The sequence below is a fragment of the Delphinus delphis genome, chromosome 16 (genome assembly GCF_949987515.2).
Source record: "Delphinus delphis chromosome 16, mDelDel1.2, whole genome shotgun sequence".
NCBI lineage: Eukaryota > Metazoa > Chordata > Mammalia > Artiodactyla > Delphinidae > Delphinus > Delphinus delphis.
The window spans coordinates 74,294,834-74,315,057 of record NC_082698.1 but is presented as its reverse complement, the minus strand read 5'-3'; the positions used below and the strand labels follow the sequence as shown (position 1 = coordinate 74,315,057).

Below are 20,224 nucleotides of genomic sequence, written 5' to 3'. Positions count from 1 at the left end.
ATCTAAATTATTATATATTATTTGCAGATACCATATATATGGTATTTGTGTGTGTGTTAGAAATAGTATTTGTTATATGGGATCCAACTGTAAATGCTTTTGCAACATTTTGAGGGCACCTAAGAATATGTGAATCTGTTTTTCCCCTGTTAGTATTCATAGAACTGCTTCAGTTTTTTCATAGCTGTGTAGTATTTCATCGTATAGATAAACTTTGTTTACTGAACCAATCCTTGGAGGGCTATGGGGCTCAGTCCCAGTTTCCCCTGGTTTGAGCAAGTACTATAGTGAGTGCCTTCGCACATGCAGCTTTGCCCACTGGGAGGGGTCTTTTTATGCAGTAAATTCCTTGAAGTGCAATTTTTGTATCAAAGGTAACAGATTTTTAAAAAATGTAGACTCCAGATTTTTATTTCTTTGACTGTTCTGAAATGGGATTTTTCTGTAAATGCTTTCTGTAGCATTGGCAACACAGTATTTAGGTTATCAGACTGTATACTCCATGCACTTTGGAAAAGTTTAATGAGGACAGAGATCAATTTTAGGCCTTGTAAGAATTCTTCTTTTTCTTCGTCGTCTTTTTTTTTTTTTTTTTTTTGAGGCAGTAAGAAAGGTTCTCAGGAACTGTGTTTAAGGTAATTTTGAGAAACTGATTGAAACCAGTGTATTTTTCTTCAGAATCCTTGTGCATTCCTCACTTTCCCTTTCTTGGTGACCTTGACAGGAGGAGGTGAGGCCCACCCAAGAACTGGTCCAGAGTCTCATTTCCACCCATTCCACTATTGATGCCAAGATGGCTTCAAGTAGAGTGACACTGTTTTCTGATTCCAAACCACTGGTGTCAGAGGATATAGATAATCAAGGGTAAGTGTGCTGTTTTTGTGTTCTTAAAAAAAAAATTATATTACATAAGGTTATATCATACATCATTCTGCCATCATAAAACGTTTTGGTGGGATTCATTCCAGGTTGTTTGGTTTTGCTTTTTGCTTTGTACATGCTTGTATTTCTGAGGGCTCTTTACTTATGTGACATTACATGGAAGTATTTTCTTGAAATCATATGAAGGATTCAGTTTTTTAACAAACTCAGAATATTCCTTAAATTTCACAAAACCTTTTCCATAGGTTGCTTTTGTTTCTTAGGAGTCCTGAGGCCACTTGGCTTTATTTTAACGGCCAAAATAACAAGCAGAGTCAGGGAACTTTTTCAGGTTGCTGTCCAGAAGCCACATACCTTGTCTCTAAAATTTTTACTTAGATTGTGTTGTAATATCGCCTGTGGCTTAATTTCCACTAATATAGGGCTTATGTGAATTATTACCAGTCTGGGTTGGGAATTTGTATATTTATACATAGTGGGTATTTTGGTTTTATTGTAGTGGTTTATGACTGCCAATAAAAATTAGTCTGAAAATGATTGAGATCATCTAATGTATCATTTATTATAAGTATATACAAAAGCAGGAAAAATTTTTTGGAAAAAATCATCTGCTGCCCTCTAACTAGCAGATGGTATAGCATGGTAATTAAGTGCAGTGGGCCTACTAGTTTGAGGAAATCAATTAATTTCCTAATATCTCACAGGAGTTGTGATGATTAAACACAATAGTGCACATAAGCTACTTATCATGGTGCCTGACAGATAAGAAGTATCACTAAAATATCCCTGTTATTATGATCATTATTATTAGCTCTTTTCATTTTTGAGCATTCCTGTAATTATCCTTGTGTACATGGATACTCTAACATAGTTACAGTTATAATACAGGTAAAATTTTTATATCTATATTGTGAACATTTCCTTTTTCTATATAGTTTCTTATATATAGTCATCATTTTGTTATTATTGATGTGTTCAAACTTATCCATTCTCTTTTAGTACAATTTTTAGTATTTTTCTAATTGTTTTTTTTACAGTTTTATATAATACTGTTACATTAAATAGCTTGATAGTTTTTTATTTCATCCTATATTTTTGGCATCTTGATGATTCTTTATCAAGCATTGCATTGGTGATTTCAAAATGGGAATATTCTTAGTCAGTTATTCCTTCTCCATTCGTTAGCTGGCATTCTTTTTTTTTTTTTTTTGCGGTACGCAGGCCTCTCACTGTTGTGGCCTCTCCCGTTGCGGAGCACAGGCTCCGGACGCGCAGGCTCAGCGGCCATGGCTCACGGGCCCAGCCGCTCCACGGCATGTGGGATCCTTCCGGACCGGGACACGAACCCGTGTCCCCTGCATCGGCAGGCGGACTCTCAACCACTGCGCCACCAGGGAAGCCCTGGCATTCTTTAACAAAGAGCTTTCACCCCTTTATTTTAGTATCACTGTTTACGAATGGAGTTTTAAAAAAATATTTGTTATTATCCCATTGCTATCACTAGTCTTTGTGATGCTTATATTGTCCCTTCTGTCTGTCTTCTGTGTCCTTTTGGTGTGTCCCTGTTAGTGCTTGAGCACTTTTTGCTTTCTGACAGCAGGATGTTCCAGGCTTATTTTGTACTTTCCCTGCCTTGGACCTTCAGTCAGCCATTTCTCTAAGGATCATCTGTTTCAAGCTTGGAACTAATGGGTCTTCTAAAAGATCTATTAAGCACTCACTTCCCTTTTGAGCAGTTTCTTTCTAAAATTAGACGTTTTTTAATAAAGGTTATCTCTTTATTTTCTCTATAAGTTCTTTTGTAGAGTGGTGTTAAGGAAATATGCATGAGTTTGCTTATTAACTATTCCAGTATTTATCACATCATTCCTTTATATGCTATGTCATTTAAAACCATTCCTTGACATTATTTTCTATTTCTTTGCATATTTATTGACTTGCAGATTAGCTGGTTATTATACAAATGGAATTATTTTGCATTTTCTCTTTAATATAGGCTGTGGATGCCAAAAGAGGAAAAGCAGGTGGATTTAAAAACTGGTCGAGTACGTCGGAAAGCCATTTTTGGAGATGAAGAAGATGATTCTGGAGATAGTGATGATGAAGATGATAAAGAAATGTCTGAAGGTGACAGGTTGGAAAATAGCTCTAGTGATGATGAAACAGAAGAGGGGGAAGATGCTGAAATGACTGGTAAACAGTATATGTCTGGTAAAGGTATCAAACGGCAAAAACTTGAGATGGAAGAAGACGTTGAGGTGGATTTGCCAGCGTTTGCTGACAGTGATGATGACCTTGAGAGAAGCTCAGTAGAAGAAGCAACAGAGGAAGCTGATGAAAGCATTGAAGAAGAGGATTCCGCTGCAGAGGAAGAGAGGAATATTTTAGAATCAAAAGCTGTTAGAGAAGGTGGTAAGCCAGGACTGTTACAAACTAATGATCTGAGTGATAGTTTGAATCTGGAGAAGTCTTTGACAATGAAAAAAGCAATCCTCACCACTTCAGATTCAGGTCATTGCACAGCTGAAGAGGCATTTGCATCTGAAGATGAATCTGAAGAAAACTCTCTCAGTACAGAGGAGGAGGACTCAGAAAATGAAGAGGTTATTAGGAAAAAGTTTCCAAAGCCTTCTCAAGTGGTCAGTAGTCAGAAACTGGGGTCAGAGAACTTAACTGATGAGACCAGTGATATAGAAGACTTACTCAGAGAGGAAGAAGATTATAAGGAAGAAAATGACTATTCCACAGAAACTTCAGGTATGCTTAAATTTAATTTAACTGCTGTTACAAACTTGGCACTGAAAATGTTCTACAAATAGAATGTCTACCATTTGGGGTCTGCTGTTTTGGAGACTTTGTTAACTGTTCAAGTATTACACCTCATTAAAGGATTTCAGGATGAATGAGTGATGAGCTTGAAGCAGAGAGGACAGACAAACAGAATTAACTGATGTCTGTGTTGGTCCTTTCAGGTGCCCTCAAGTGGAAGGAAGACCTTTCCAGGAAGGCAGCTGAGGCCTTTCTGAGGCAGCAACAAACAACTCCAAACCTTCGAAAGCTGATTTATGGGACAGGTAAAGGAGCTCTGGTTCAGATCTAAAAACATTTTAGTTTCTTAGACTATTTTCTGAAAAGGAGATGAAGAAATTGGTTAGAGGATTTGGGTGGTACTTTTGATATCCATAAGATATTCCTGGGCGTCCTAGTTTATATTTGGCAGATGTTTTTAATCATCAGCTCATGAGGACTGTAAATCAGTCGTATGAAGTAGATTTATGGGTTTGCCATAAAACTTTTGATAAGAATAGTCTTCATTATGTCATTTTGTACTCCCTGTAGAAAATCCTTCATCAATTTTTTTGTAGAATTTAGTACCAGAAAAATAATTCTGCCTGAAAAGGTGTTTTTTCCTCTCTGAGAATGAGTGCTCTGTATTACTCATTCTGTTTTTTCCTTTTGCCTTTCTCCTCTGATTTTATATTTTATTAAATTTGTCTATATGTTCTTTTTGGAAAGAGCTTGACTCAGTAATGCAGAAAATAATGTGGTGAACCTGATATTGTGGTCCCTATTTACTGTATGGTTAGAACAAGGCCAAGGAGTATATGTGAGGTAGGAGCATGGAATCGGGGGTTGGTATTTACTGACTTCCATTCAGGTTTTGTCTAAGTACTCTTAGTGATTAGAGACTCAGCACTCTTCAAGAGAAACTCTTTATGATAATTGAAAGCTCTGTCTTTAAATGTCCCCTCCCTGCCCCATCCCCCAGTATTCTCCCTCCTCAATGGACACTTTGCTGCTGCCTTGCAGGAGGGCAGATGTCCTCCAGAGCTGCTCAGCAGTAGTTCCACGGCCTTTCTGTGTCTGTGGCTGATGCGCTCAGGGGCACACACCATACCTACTGCAAACAGAGACCCTCAGTCCCTAGTCCTCTAGTGGGTGGATTTATTCTCACTTTTCTATGATGGTGGTCTCTTTAGTGACAGAGGATAATGAAGAAGAAGATGGTGATACCAAGGAAGAGCTCGGAGGGTTGTTTCGTGTCAGCCAGTCTGCCAGCGAGTGTAAGCACAAGGCTGACTCTTTGGACTGCTCCAGATTTCATGTGGAGGTGCCCCATGATTGGGATTTGGAGGAGGTGAGGCTGAATATAAATAGTGTGTTTGACTTATGAGAAAATTAGGGAATATTTTTAAAAGATTATGTGATTTCAGTATTGCCTACCTGTTATTTGCTTCTTATTTTTTGTGTTTTTTTTAACATCTTCATTGGAGTATAATTGCTTTACAATGGTGTGTTAGTTTTCAACTCTTAGTGTGAATAGTATTGTTAATCTTTATTTTGAAGCATTGCACGTAGGTTTTCATACATTTGAGGTACTTTGTGTTTTATAACTAGGAGATACATAGTATCCCTGAGTTAACATTTATAATTTCTATTTGTAAGCAAACAGGAATCCATGACACTGGTAAATTTTCTTCCCCCACTCATCACCCTCTAGTCACACTAGAGAATTCATTCAGTTCTTAAACTTGCCAGGTTTAATCCCATCTTAGACCTCTTGTCTTCTGTTTTCTTTTCTGAAATGTTCTTCTGATCTTCCCAAGGCTGACTTCTTTTGATCATTCGGTTTAGCTGAAATGTCACTCCTCAGGGAGGCCCAATGACTATCATATTATGTATTTTAATTCACTGGGTGGCACTTGTGCACTTTACGAGATTTTTATGTAAGCATTTTTTGGGTAAAATTTAATACAGATTATAGAAACCACATAAAAGTAATTGTTTAACTTAATGGATTACTAGGTGAGTACCTCTGTAACCACCATGTGTCCATCCTAGTCATAGGCTTATCCTCCCTGCAGAAGGAATCACGACTCTTAGGGTAATCATTTCCTTCTTTTCTTTATAATTTCATCCTTCAAGTATGTATCAGTGAACACCAAAGTTTAGTTTTACCAGGTTATTTTTGTTTATTTTTCTCTATGCCTTTTAAATCTCTCAATCTACAATATTCCCCTCCACCCATCTCTTTTTTCCTTACCTTTTCACTTGTTTAAGAAACCAAGTATTTGATGTGTAGGGTTTCTCATATTCTGGATTTCCTGGGCGCATTGCATCCCTATGTGCGGTCTGTCAGACTTCACTCTTCTCTGTATGTCCTATAAATTGGTACAGAGCAATACCAATAGAATTGTCTATGGTGATGGGTAAAGAATTGTCTTATGTGGCTACTTGTGGCTGTTGAGCACTTTAAATGCGGCTAGTGAGACAGAAGAACTAAAATTTTAATTTTATTTAAGTTTTGTTTAATTTTAATTAGAATTTAAATAACCACATGTTGTAGCTACCCTCTGGACAATGCATCTAGAAGTTTGATTAGATTTAGGTTTGAGGTTTTCGTTTTTTGTTCTCAGATTTTTTGGCAAGACTGCTTCCTAGGTGGTGGTGATTTTTCATTAGGAGGCACATAAAGTCATCTTGTGGTGTTAGCTATTGATGCTCAATGCCTAGATCCATTAATTTGTTAAGGATGTAAAATGGTGATATTTTGTTCAAATTCCTCTTGTTAGCTGGAATACTTCTATAAAGAGAAACTTCTCATCTACTATTTGGTTACCCAGTTCCACATAAGCAGTATAAATGCTTGATTATTTTTATCAGTTTTCCGAACAATTCTCCAAAGGTGACTCTTTTTTTTTTTTAAGTTTTTTTTTTTAACTTATGACTTTAAATATAGTTGACGTGTTTCCTTTTACTGCACTTGTTATCCTTGCTGATGATCATATTTATCGCATCTGTGACCAGTGAGAGTCTCTTCAAATTGGCTCCTGAGTCCTTTTGACATGATCCTAATAGTCCTTAGATTGCTTCATTGCTGTCTGATATGATAAGGTGTTCCAGTATCATCTTGTACATTTCTGATGCCAGACTTGGAAACAGCCATAAGAAGTCCTGATTTTTCTTAGTACAAAATGGTATTTCAACATCACAGTCTAGGTCTATGTATACTCATTGCTATGGGTTGGTCATTGTTTCTAGGCCTTTTCAGTGACCAGAGCTAGGAAAATTCATACATACATTTTCAATTCAGATTCAGGACTACAGGCTTCTTACTTAATCTTTTATCTCCTGTTTATATCTCTTGTTTTTCCACTGTAGAATTAGTTCCTGTTTGAACTTGAAGATGATTAAATTAGAAAATTGTGTAATTATTTGCTTTATCCTATTTATACATAGAAGTGTCAGAATAACATTACACATGTTTCTATTAATATGACTACTAAAAACAGTTAAAGTTTTTTCCTTTATTTAAAAAAAATACATTTTTTTTTTGGCTGTGTGGGGTGTTAGTTTTGGCACGCGGGATCTTCGTTGCCGTGTGCGGTATCTTTTAGTTGCAGCATGCGGGATTTAGTTCCCTGACCAGGGATCAAACCCGGGCCCCCTGCATTGGGAGCACGGCGTCATAACTGCTGGACCACCAGGGAAGTCCCCTGAAGTTTTTTTCTTATACGTTCTCCCTTTTGTTTTTTCAAAAGTGGCTACACCATTTTGCATTCCCACCAGCAGTATATATAGCTTTTGAGTCCTCCACATTGGAATAACATCACTAACACTTGTTATTACCTGTTGTTGTTTTTCTTGTTTTTTATTGTTATAACCATTCTAGGAGGTGTGATGTAATATCTCATTGCAGTTTTGATTTGCCTTTTCCTGGTGGCTAATGATGTTAGACATCTTTTCATGTGCTTGTTTTCCATTTGTATATATTATTTGAAGAAATATCTATTCATACTATTTTCCCATTTAAAAAATTGGGTTATCTGTCTTTTTATCATTGAGTATGTATTCAGGATCCAAGTCCCTTATCAGGTATATGATTTGCAAATATTTTCTCCTATTCTGTAGGTTATCTTTTCTGTGCCCTTTGAAGCACGAAGTTTTAAATTTTGATGAAGTCCAATTTCTCTGTATTTTTGTTGTTGTTGGTATCATATCTAAGAAACCATTGCCAAATCCAAAATCATGAAGATTTACTTCTATGGTTTGTGTAAGGGTTTTATAATTTAGCTCTTACGTTTAGGTCTTGGATACACTTTGAGTTAATTTTTGTATTTGGTGTGAGATGAGTCCAACTTCATTCTTTTGCATGTGGATATCTAGTTGTCCTAGCACCTGTTGAAAAGTCTGTTCTTTCCCCTATTGCCTTGTCTTGGCACCCGGGGTGAAAATCACTTGACCGTAGATACATGGGTTTATTTATGGACTCTTAATTATATTCCATTGATCTATACATCTGTCCTTATGCTAGTACCATACTATTTTGATTACTATTGTTTTGTAATAAGTTTTGAAATCACGAAGTGTGAATCCTCCAACTTTGTTCTTTTTCAAGATTGTTTTGTCTTTTCTGGATCCCTTGGGTTTTCTATATTTTAGAATCAAAGAATTCTTTGCAGAATCTTCTGCAAAGAAACCAACTGGGATTCTGATAGAGATTGCACTGACTTGGGTAGTATTGAGACCTTAACAATACCAAATCTTCTAATCTGTTAACATGGGATGCCTTTCCATTTATTTAGATCTTTCAAGAATGTTTTGTAGTTATCAGAGTATAAGCTTTGCACGTCTTTTGTTGGATTTATTCCTAGTATTCTTTTTGATGTGATTGTAAAAGGAACTGTTTTTTGAATTTCATTTTTGGATATTCATTCCTAGTGTATAGAAATAAAGTTTACTGTTGTATATATATATATATATGTATGTGTGTATATATATATATATATATTTTTTTTTTTTTTTTTTTTTTTTTTTTTTTTGCGGTACGCGGGCCTCTCACTGTTGTGGCCTCTCCTGTTGCGGAGCACAGGCTCCGGACGTGCAGGCTTAGCAGCCATGGCTCCCGGGCCCAGCCGCTCCGCGGCACGCGGGATCCTCCCGGACCAGGGCACAAACCCGTGTCCCCTGCATCAGCAGGCGGACTCTCAACCACTGCGCCACCAGGGAAGCCCTACTGTTGTATATTGATCTAGTATCTTGCAATCTTGCTGAAGTCATTTATTCTGATAGTTTTTCAGTAGATTCCTTAGGGTTTTCTATATACAAGATCATACCACCTGTGAATAGAGATAGTTTTTCTTTCTAAACTGGATGCCTTTTATTTTAATTTCTTGCCTAATGGCCCTGACTAGAACGCCTAGTACAATGTTGAATACAAGTGATGAGAGGAGACATCCTTGTCTTACTCCTGATCTTAAGGGGAAAGCTCTCAGTCTTTCACCATTAAGTGTGATGTTAACTGTGGGGTTTTTTATGGATGCCTCTTATCAGATTTAAGAAGTTCCCTTCTAAGTTTGTTGAGGGTTTTTATATTGGAGGATCTATTTTTTAAAATTTATTTGGTCCCTGGTTCCCCTAAGTCAATTGTTAAGCTTCATGAAAGCAAGGATCTTTTGGAACAGTTTGCCATTCAGTGCCTGCAAAGCTTCTTGGCTCAGAGTAGATGTTCAGTAAATACTGAGTGATTATAGGCATGAAAGAATGAATAAATGAGCAGATTTGCTTTTGCATCCATTGTAATTGTGCTAGCTTCAAGGCTACTTTTTGAGAGTGAGGTTGTATCTGAAAAATGTGAATCATGATCAAAATGTGATTGAAAGCCGGGACCCATGTGAAGATTTCTTTATATGTGCTTTTGAGCCCTTGGCAGTGACTGACATGTGCTGTCCTAAGTCAGGTTCCCCAGGAAGCAGTCTGAAATAGAGAGTTGTGTACAAGTTTTAGCCTGTGTTTGAGAGGTGCATCCAGCATCCACTACATGTGTGTACTGGATGATCTGGCAGATCTGGGACTGGGAGCCTCGTCAATACTCTTTGTACTGTTGGGCTCATACAAGACATTTTGTCTTTGGCAGAGGAATTACGTTTTCAAACAGCCATGATAAGTCTGGATTAACGAATTAGTAAATATCTGTTTGTTTACTTATGAAGTCACTGGGCTGACGTTATTTTCCCTATCCACTGGTTAATGCTATAATATTTATGTTTTTATATCTGTTGTTATACTATATACATCAAAGTTATTTCATAGGTCCACTTGGAATGAAAATATCCATAGAACTGTCTTGAAAAGTATTTAAAGGCAAATTGTCACCTACTGTTTCTCAAAGCAGTTATTTATTGAATTGACTGGAGCCTGTCAACTAAGCTGACTTTTCTGTATAAGGTTATGAACAGTATCAGAGATTGCTTCGTGACTGGGAAGTGGGAAGAGGATAAAGATGCAGCCAAGATCTTAGCAGAAGATGGTAAGTAAACGGCTATATTCTTCAGAGAAGACTGCCTTCTCTCTATATTATTTTCTTCCATATCTTTAATAGTCAACTTGAAAATATTAGTCACTTGTGAAATGGCCTGGGGAACTCTGACAAGAGTTCTGACAGGAGTAACATTCTAGTTCCTCCTTTCGTGATGGTCTTATTTTCTCCCTCTGGTTAGTTGACTTATTAGATATGGACATTGAAGAAGAGTGGGAAGCTCTCCATAAATTTTATCATGCATTGTTAAAAATAGTCATTCTTGTTTATGTGCTGTGGTTAGATTCACGTTAAGATTCAGGTTAAGCATTTTTGGCAGGCATGCATAAGTATGTAGAGGCTTCCTAAGAAACATTTTCAGTTTCTTCTATGATCATTGGTCAAATTTGGTTTTCTTGTAGTGGTGGTTGTGGTTTTTGTGTTTATATTTTGACATTTTCATGAGATTTTTTTTTTTTTTTTGCGGTACACGGGCCTCTCACTGCTGTGGCCTCTTCCTTTGCGGAGCACAGGCTCCGGACGCGCAGGCTCAGCGGCCATGGCTCACGGGCCCAGCCGCTCTGTGGCATGTGGGATCTTCCCGGACCAGGGCACGAACCCGTGTCCCCTGCATCGGCAGGCGGACTCTCAACCACTGCGCCACCAGGGAAGCCCATGAGATATTCTTCATAATATTTTCTGACAAGACTTTCAGTGAAATTTTGAATTTATAACAGAATAAAGCGCTCATCTGTTATTTGCACTTTCTCATTTCTAACATTGTTCCTTTTTTGTGTGTGTTTTAGTTAGATTTGCACATTCTCTATTTTGTTAGATCCATAACTTTTGGATTTATTTTTCTTTTTACTATTTTTCTCATGATTAAAAAATTAACAAGGTTTGTTTTTTTTCTTTTTCTTGTATTTGTTAGTTGTGGGATTAGAAAAGGAATTTTTTGGTTTTGTTTTCAAGGAAAGCACTTTTAAAAATTAAGGTATAGCTTAATGTTCAACCTAATATATTTTGACAATTACATACATTTATATCCATCACCCAAAACGAGAATAAGAACATTTCTGTCACACCCTAAATGTTTGTCTGTGTCCTTTGCAGTCAGCACCCACCCCCTACCCCAGGCAGCCACTTTTGGATTTCTATCACCATAGATTTGTTTTGCCTGATCTTGGACTTCATACAGATGTAGTCAGACAGTATGTATTTTTTAGTGTTTGGGTTCTTTCCCTCAACACAATGTTTTACTTTTTGATAAATCAACCTTGTTGAGATATGTTTTACATACAGTTAAGTATACCTGTTTTAAGAATATTCTTATTTGGCTAGTTTAGACAATTGTATATGTTCATGTACTACCATTACAATCAAGAAATAAAGTATTTCCATCACCGCAGAAAGAACCCTCATGCCCCTTTGCAGTCAGTCCCTACTCCCACCATCACAGCAGTCCCAAGGCAACCAATGATCTGCTTTCTCTCACTGTAAATTAGTTTTGCCTTTTCTAGAATTACATAATAAAAATACTCTCTTTTGTCTGTAGATTCTTTTACGTAGCATACTGTTTTTGAGGTTCATTCATATTATAATTTGTTTCTTCTTATTGCTGAATAAGTATTCTGTTGCATGGGTATGCCAATCGTTTATCCATTTTTCTCTTGATGGCCATTTAGGTTGTTTCCAGTAGTTGACTATTACAATTAAGCCTGCTCTGAACATTCACGTATAGGTCTTTTTTTGTGGAAATTGGTTTTCATTTCTCCTTGGTAATACCTAGGAGTAGAATGGCAGAGCTATGGGGTGGGTAGATGGACAACCAACTTGATAAGAAACTAACAGAGTTTGACTCCATTTTTAATGTTAGACTGATGACAGCTCTTAAGCCTCACCTGTTCTGTCCCCCTTTCTGTCCTGCATCTGGGCAAGCTGATAAAAAAGCCAAGTTGCTCCTCTTTTGGCATCAGGAGGGAGTTCAAACCATATACACTCCAGCTGTCACCAAAGCCCCACCACCTCCTAACTACCAATAGCTCAAGCTGTTCTCCTTTTCTGCCCGCTCTCCCAAACTGTATTTGAACTAGCTTGGGAGGTCTGCCCAACTCTCCCCAAAAAGTCTCATTATGTGAATTATAAATCTTTCCATATCCTCTTGATTCATGTGTGTGTCATCTGTCTCAATATGCAAACCATATTTTGGGTGGGAGGTTCATCCTGTCTCTGTGGGTTGATTACAAAGTAAACTGCCCCACAGTTCTTCAAAGAGAACTCCAGCAGTGGATGACAATTTCAGCTCACATCCTAGTGGGTGTGAAATAGTATCTCCTGGTTTTAATTTGTAATTCCCTGATGACTAAGGACGTTGCGTATCTTTTCATGTGCATATCGGCCAATTTAATATCTTCCTTTGTGAGGTATCCATTTAAGTCTTTTGCTTATTTTTTTAAAGTTTATAATAGTTTACATTTAGAGAAAAATTGTGAATATAGTACAGAGTTCCCACATACCTCACACCCAGTTTGCCCGATTATTATCATCTTACATATGGATGGTACATTTGTCACAATTAATGAACAAAGCACTAACAAAATCTTGGATCTCTGCCAGTTTGAGCACCTTTCTGTGTGTTAGGGGGCCATTTGTATTTCCTTCCATGACTGTCTTTGAATATGCTTTGCCCATTTTCTATTGGGTTATTGTTGATATTTTTTCATACTTATAAGAATTTTTTATATATTAGAGAAATAAGTCTTTTGTGATATGAGGTACCACATTTAACCCCCTTATTTTAACATTTGTATTTTAACTTTATAATTCTTTCATGTGGAATTTTTTTTTTTTTTTAATGAAGTTAGATTTATCAGTTTTGCCTTAAATGACTTTTGGGATTTGTCTTATACTTAAAAAGGTCTTTTGTAAAAAAAAAAAAAAAAAAAATCTAAAAAAGGAGAAGAAAAATCTTCCATTGTTTTTTCTAGTGCTTCCTGATTTCCTTTTTTTTTTTTTTTTTTAGCATTTAAATCACCGACTCATCTGCTATTTATTTTCCCAGGTGGCCACCAGGTTCTTTCCAATACTATTTGTTCTTTTCCCAACTGATTAAAATGCTCTTTTTGTCGTATTCTTAATTGATAGATATAGAAAAAAGTTTTTGGACTTTTCTAGTTTATGTCATTGATTTCTGTTGGTTTATTCATCATTGCTATGTTTAAAACCCTTATATAGCTTTATAGTATGCTATTAAGACACCAACTATTAAAACTGGTATGACTGGTTCCTATCTCTCCCTGTCTCTGCTAGGTTTTTTAGAATTCTTCCGACTATTCTCTTACTTATTTTTCCACAGAAACTTAAGAATCATCTTTTCTGTTTCCAAAAGAAAGTGTGGTGGATTTGTGTCTTTTATAGTAGCTGTATTGAGGTTTAATGGATATACAGTAAACTGCACATATTTAAAGTGTACAGTTTGATAAGCTTTGACATGAGTATACAATCACCACAATCAAGATAATGAACATACTTTTCATCCCAAAAGTTTCCTCATGCCACTTGTTATCCCTCCCTTCTGTCCTTTCCCTATTACCAGGTAACCACTCTTCTGCTTTCTGTCACTATACAAGAGTTTGTATCCTCTGTAATTTGATATAAATGGAATCATACGGTATGCAGTCTTTTCTAACTTATTGTACTCAGCATAATCATTTTGAGATTCATCCATGCTGTTGCATCTTCATTCCTTTTGATTGCTGTGTAGTTAATTTCTTTTTATTGGTGAGTAGTATTCCATTGTATAATGCAATACAGTTTGTTTATCTGTTCACCTTTTGATCGACATTTATATTATTTCCAGTTTGGGGCTATTGCAAATAAAGCTACTGTGAACATTCTTCTACAAGTCTTTGTATGAACAACTGCATTCATTTCTCTTGGGTACATATCTCAGAGTGGACTAAATGAATCATATGGTAGATGTAGTTCTAATTTTTTTTAAGAAATAGCCAAATTGTTTTCCTTAGTGGTTGTACCATTTTGCATTGCCACTAGCACTTTATGAGACTTCCAGTTGCTCCACATCCTTGCCAGTGCTTGATATGTTGGTCTTTTTAATTTTAGACACTTTTTAAGGTTTAGAGTGGTATCTCATTTTATTTTCCTAATGATTAATGATAATGAGCCTTTTTTCACATGCGTATTTGCCATCTGTGTTTCTTCAGTGAAGTGTCTGTCAAATCTTTTGCCCATTATTTTACTTTGGTTGTGTGTTATTATTGAAGTTTAATTCTAAATTACTTTTGATACAATCCTGTATCACATGGAATTTGCAATTTTTGCCCATTGTGTAACAAAGACCATCATATATGATCTGTGAATGAAGACAGTTATACTTCTTTCCGTGCCATCTGGATGACTTATTTTTCTTGTCTTAGTACACTGGCTTAAACTTCCAGTACAATGTTGATTAGAAGTGGTCAAAATAGACTATATACATATTGTAATATTACACCTACTGTTAACCAGCATTTTACCACTTTGAGTAACATGTGGAAACTTTTCTTCCATTTAGGCCCTTTTATCTTCCCCACTTAAAAAGATTTTTTTTTATTATTATGTAAGTTACAGATGTACAATATAGTGATCCACACTTTTAACAGGTTATACTCCATTATAGTTATTATAAAATATTGGCTATATTCCCTGTGTTGTATGGGGAATATATCCTTGTAGCTTATTTTATACCTAATAGTTTGTACTTCTTAATTCCCTACCCCTCTATTGGCCCTCCCCACTTCCCTCTTCCCACTGGTAACCACTAGTTTGTTCTCTGTATCTGTGAATTTGCTTTTTTTGTTGTTATATTTAGTAGTTTGTTGTAGTTTCCCCACTTTTAAATATTGGCTTGAATATTAGATAGTGGTATAATTTTTTTGACTATGAAATATGATTTTACAAATTCATAAGCTGGATAGTCTGTTCTGTGTATCCATATTTCTGTTCTTTTTCTCTTTTTTCTTTTGTTTTTTCTTTTTTTTGTGATGGTCTCAGATTTCTCCTTTTATAATTTCCTTTCTGCCTAAGAACTTCCTTTAGCCATTTTTTAAGGGTAAGTATGGTAGCTACAAATTCCTGTAGCTTTCCTTCATCTGAGAATGTCTGTTTCCTTCTTCATTTCTAAAGAATAGATACATAGGCTGTCATTTTACTTGGTGTGCGCCTACAGGTAATCTGTCATTTCTTTCTTGCTGCTTTCAGATATTTTTTATTTGTTTTTAGTTTTCAGAAGTTTGATGGGTGTGAATTTTGTTGGGTTTACTCGTTTGAGATTAACTCATCTTCTTGAATCTGTAAGTTTGTGTCTTTCAACAGATTTAGGAATCTGCAGTCATTATTTCTTTCAGCTCCAGACTCCTTATGAGACTCTGATGATACAGATGTTGGGATTTTTTTGTTTCTGTCCCACAGGTCTTTGAGGTGCTCTTCATTTGTTTTTAGGCTTTCTCTATGTTGTTCAGACTGAATGAATTCTATTATGTGGCCTCAAGTTCTCTAAGTCCATCCTCTTTCATCTCTACTCTTACTATTGAGCTCATGTAGCCAGTTTTTTAATTTTGGTTACTGTATTTTTCAGTTCTATAATTTCCATTTTGTTCTTCAATTTCTTGTTGAGGTTTTCAGTTTTTTGGTTGTTGCTGTAAGATTTATAGTTGCTTGTTGAAGGGTTTTTTTTTTTCGGCTTTTATAATTTTATTTAAAATGGCTGCTTCAAGGTACAAGTCAGATAGTTCCAACATCTGATTCATTTCAGTGTTGTTTTCAGTTGTCTTTTCACATTCAAATGATGATTTTCTTGGTTCTAGGTATGACAGGTGATTTTCTATTGTAGCCACACATTTTGTTTGGAGACCCTGGGTCCTATGTAATTTTTAAATTTTAGCAGGCGATCATCCTGTTTAGGTTTAATGTACAGGCCCTGGTCTACTTCATGGGCTGTGGTTCCAATGACAATTTAATTTCAGAGCCTTTGTGGTACTGTTTTGCTGTACTTGGTTTATCTGGTGCTACTTGTTCCTGCTGGTGCTACTGGTTCCTGCTGGTGCTACTTGGGGGGAACAGAGGAGCTTCCCTAGGCTGGGCCACCTAGTGTGACTAGGTTGGGGAAAGTTGTTTTGGCCTCTGGGGCCAGTTTGCTTGTTCTGGGGGCATCTCCTTTGCTTGGTCCTGCCTGGACGCATATTGTTTTTAAGGTGGAAGAGGAGAGTCTCATGCCTGGTGGAATCCCTCCTTGCTGATAACCCTTGGGCACCTGGTACATCTTGGTGGAGGAAAGGAGATTCAAGCTCGTTGGGAAGGCTAGCACTTTCCTTCATCACTTGCTGTCAGTGGGATACCCAGTTTACCTGGATTGCTGGTGAGATCTGGTTCAATCTGAAGGAAGAATGGGCCTATCTCATTCTGCTGCTGCCTTCTGTTGCCACTTGCGGATTGGGAAATGGTGGCCCTAAGTTGCCTTTCTGTGGGTTGTGGTATAGTGAGACATAGGCCACTATGTCATTCCTCTGGTCATGGGGACGCTCACCAGCCCATCTTTGTCTTTCCACCTTTCAGAGTTCTCCTTTGGTTGTCTCTTGTGCTCTTGCATCGTTTCTGGAGTTGATGGTTATACACAGTCAGGAGGAACAGAGGAGATAATGTCTACACCATCTTTTCCAGACTGGAAATCCTTGGTGGTTATTTTCTTTTCTTTCTTTTTTTTTCTTTAACATCTTTATTGGGGTATAATTGCTTTACAATGGTGTGTTAGTTTCTGCTTTATAACAAAGTGAATCAGTTACTATGTAAAAGAGAGAATTAGAGTCTTCATGATATTGAGGCTTCCTTTCCAAACACATGGTGGCTTTACTTGTTCAGTAGATAACATTAATAATACCTCCTTCATTGAGGCATGTTGAAGAATATAGTTAAGGCATGTAAAACACTTAGAGCAGTGCCTGCCTGGTATGTGAAGCACTTAAAAGCATTAGCTAAGGTTATTCCATGTGTCCTTTATTTTATTTTATTTTTTTATTGGAGTAAAATTGCTTTACAGTGTTGTGTTAGCTTCTGCTGTACAGTGAAGTGAATCAGCTATATGTATACCTATATGCTCTCCCTCTTGGCCTCCCACCCTCCCCCATCCCACCCATCTAGGTTGTCACAGAACACCAAGCTGAGCTCCCTGTGTTATACAGCAGGTTCCCAGTAGCTATCTGTTTTACACATGGTAGTGTAATTATGTCAAACCTAATCTCCCAATTCGTCCCACCCTCCCCTTCTCCCAATGTGTCCACATGTCTGTTCTCTATGTCTACGTCTCTATTCCTGTCCTACAAATAGGTTCATCTGTACCCTTTTTCTAGATTCCACATATATGTGTTAATATACGATATTTGTTTTTCTCTTTCTGGCTTACTTCACTCTGTATGACAGACTCTAGGTCCATCCACATCTTTACAAATGACCCAATTTCATTCCTTTTTTATGGCTGAGTAATATTCCATTGTATATATGTACCACATTTTCTTTATCTATTCATCTATCATTGGACATTTAGGTTGTTTCATGTCCTGGCTATTGGAAGTAGTGCTGCAGTGAACATTGGGATACATATGTCCTTCTGAATTATGGTTTTCTCAGGCTATATGCCCAGTACTGGGATTGCTGGGTCATATGGTAGTTCTATTTTTAGTTTTTTAAGGAACCTCCCCATACTGTTCTCCATAGTGGCTGTATCAATTTACATTCCCACAAACAGTGCAACAGGGTCCCCTTTTCTTCACACCCTCTCCAGCATTTATTGTTTGTAGACTTTTTGATGATGGCCATTCTGACTGGTGTGAGGTGATATACCTCATTTTAGTTTTGATTTTCATTTCTCTAATAATTAGTGATGCTGAGCAGCTTTTCATGTGCCTCTTGGCCATCTGTATGTCTTCTTTGGTGAAATGTCTATTTAGGTCTTCCGCCCATTTTTAATTGGGTTGTTTGGGGTTTTTTTGATATTGAGCTCCATGAGCTGTTTGTATATTTTGGAGATTAATCCTTTGTTGCTTCACTTGCAAATATTTTCTCCCATTCTGAGGGTTGTCTTTTCATCTTGCTTACGGTTTCCTTTGCTGTGCAAAAGCTTTTAACTTTCATTAGGTCCCATTTGTTTATTTTTGTGTTTATTTTCATTACTTTAGGAGATGGGTCAAAAAAGAACTTGCTGTGGTTTATGTCAAAGAGTGTTTTCCTATGTTTTCCTGTAGGAGTTTTATAGTGTCTGGTCTTACATTTAGGTCTTTAATCCATTTGGGGTTTATTTTTGTGTATGGTGTTAGGTAGTGTTCTAAGTTCATTCTTTTAGATGTAGCTGTCCACTTTTCCCAGCTTCACGTATTAAAGAGGCTGTCTTTTCTCCATTGTTTGTTCTTGCCTACTTGGTCGTAAATTAGGTGACTAGTCTGTGTGGGTTTATCTCTGTGCTTTCTATCCTGTACTATTGATCTATATTTCTGTTTTTGTGCCAGTACCATACTGTCTTGATGACTAGCTTTGTAGTATAGTTTGAAGTCAGGGAGCCTGATTCCTCCAGCTCTGTTTTTCTTTCTCAACATTGCTGTGGCTATTTGGAGTCTTTTATGTTTCCATACGAATTGTAAAATTTTTTTGTTAATTCTGTGAAGAATGCCATCGGTAGTTTGGTAGGGACTGCATTGAATCTGTAGATTGCTTTGGGCAGTATAGTCATTTTCACAATGTTGATTCTTCAAATCCAAGAACATGTATATTTCTCCATCTGTTTATGTCATCTTTGATTTCTCTCATCAGTGTTTTATAGTTTTCTGAATACAAGTCTTTCACCTCCTTAGGTAGGTTTATTCCTAGGTATTTTATTCTTTTTGTTGCATTGGTAAATGGGAGTGTTTCCTTAATTTCTCTTTCTGATTTTTCACTGTTAGTGTATTGGAATGCCAGAGATTTCTGTGCATTAATTTTGTATCCTGCAATCTTACTAAATTCATTGATTAGTTCTAGTAGTTTTCTGGTGGCATCTTTAGGATTTTCTATGTATAGTATCATGTCTGCAGACAGTGACAGTTTTACTTCCTCTTTTCCAATTTGTATTCCTTTTATTTCTTTTTCTTCTGATTGCTGTGGCTAGGACTTCCAAAACTATGTTGAATAAGAGTGGCGAGAGTGGACATCCTTGCCTTGTTCCTGATCTTAGTGGAAATGCTTTCAGTTTTTCACCATTGAGTGTGATGTTTGCTATGGGTTTGTCATTTATGGCCTTTATTATGTTGAGGTAGGTTCCCTCTATGCCCATTTTCTGGAGAGTTTTTATCATAAATGGTGTTGAATTTTGTCAAAAGCTTTTTCTGCATCTGTTGAGATTATCATATGGTTTTTATTTCTTAATTTGTTAATATGGTGTATCACATTGATTGATTTGCATATATGGAAGAATCCTTGCATCCCTGGGATAAATCCCACTTGATCATGGTGTATCATCCTTTTAATGTATTGTTGGATTCTGTTTGCTAGTATTTTGTTCAGGATTTTTGCATCTGTATTCATCAGTGATATTGGTCTGTAATTTTCTTTTTTTGTGATATCTTTGTCTGGTTTTGGTATCAGAGTGATGGTGGTTTCGTAGAACGAATTTGGGAGTATTCCTCCCTCTGCAATTTTTTGGAAGAGGTTGAGAAGGATGGGTGTTAGCTCTTCTCTAAATGTTTGATAGAATTCGCCTGTGAAGTCATCTGGTCCTGGACTTTTGTTTGTTAGAAGATTTTTAATTACAGTTTCAATTTCATTACTTGTGATAGGTCTGTTTATGTTTTCTAATTCTTCCTGGTTCAGTCTTGGTAAATTGTACCTTTCCAAGAATTTGTACATTTCTTTGTGGTTGTTCATTTTATTGGGTTATAGTTGTTTGTAGTAGTCTCTCAAAATCCTTTGTATTTCTGCATTGTCAGTTGTGATTTCTTCTTTTTCATTTCTAATTTTGTTGAT

The 20,224-nt window shown here is 36.6% G+C and overlaps 1 protein-coding gene across 2 annotated transcripts in view; it reads left to right on the top strand.

Moving 5' to 3' along the window:
* BMS1 (BMS1 ribosome biogenesis factor) overlaps window positions 1-20,224 on the top strand; it is a 46,093-nt gene that overhangs the window by 10,311 nt on the left and 15,558 nt on the right. For both annotated transcript variants that reach the window (XM_060034986.1, XM_060034985.1), the window contains exons 9-13: window positions 725-864; window positions 2,879-3,639; window positions 3,855-3,956; window positions 4,863-5,020; window positions 10,111-10,192. In XM_060034986.1, the coding sequence (XP_059890969.1) occupies window positions 725-864; window positions 2,879-3,639; window positions 3,855-3,956; window positions 4,863-5,020; window positions 10,111-10,192 (1,243 nt within the window). The remainder of the gene's footprint in view (window positions 1-724; window positions 865-2,878; window positions 3,640-3,854; window positions 3,957-4,862; window positions 5,021-10,110; window positions 10,193-20,224) is intronic.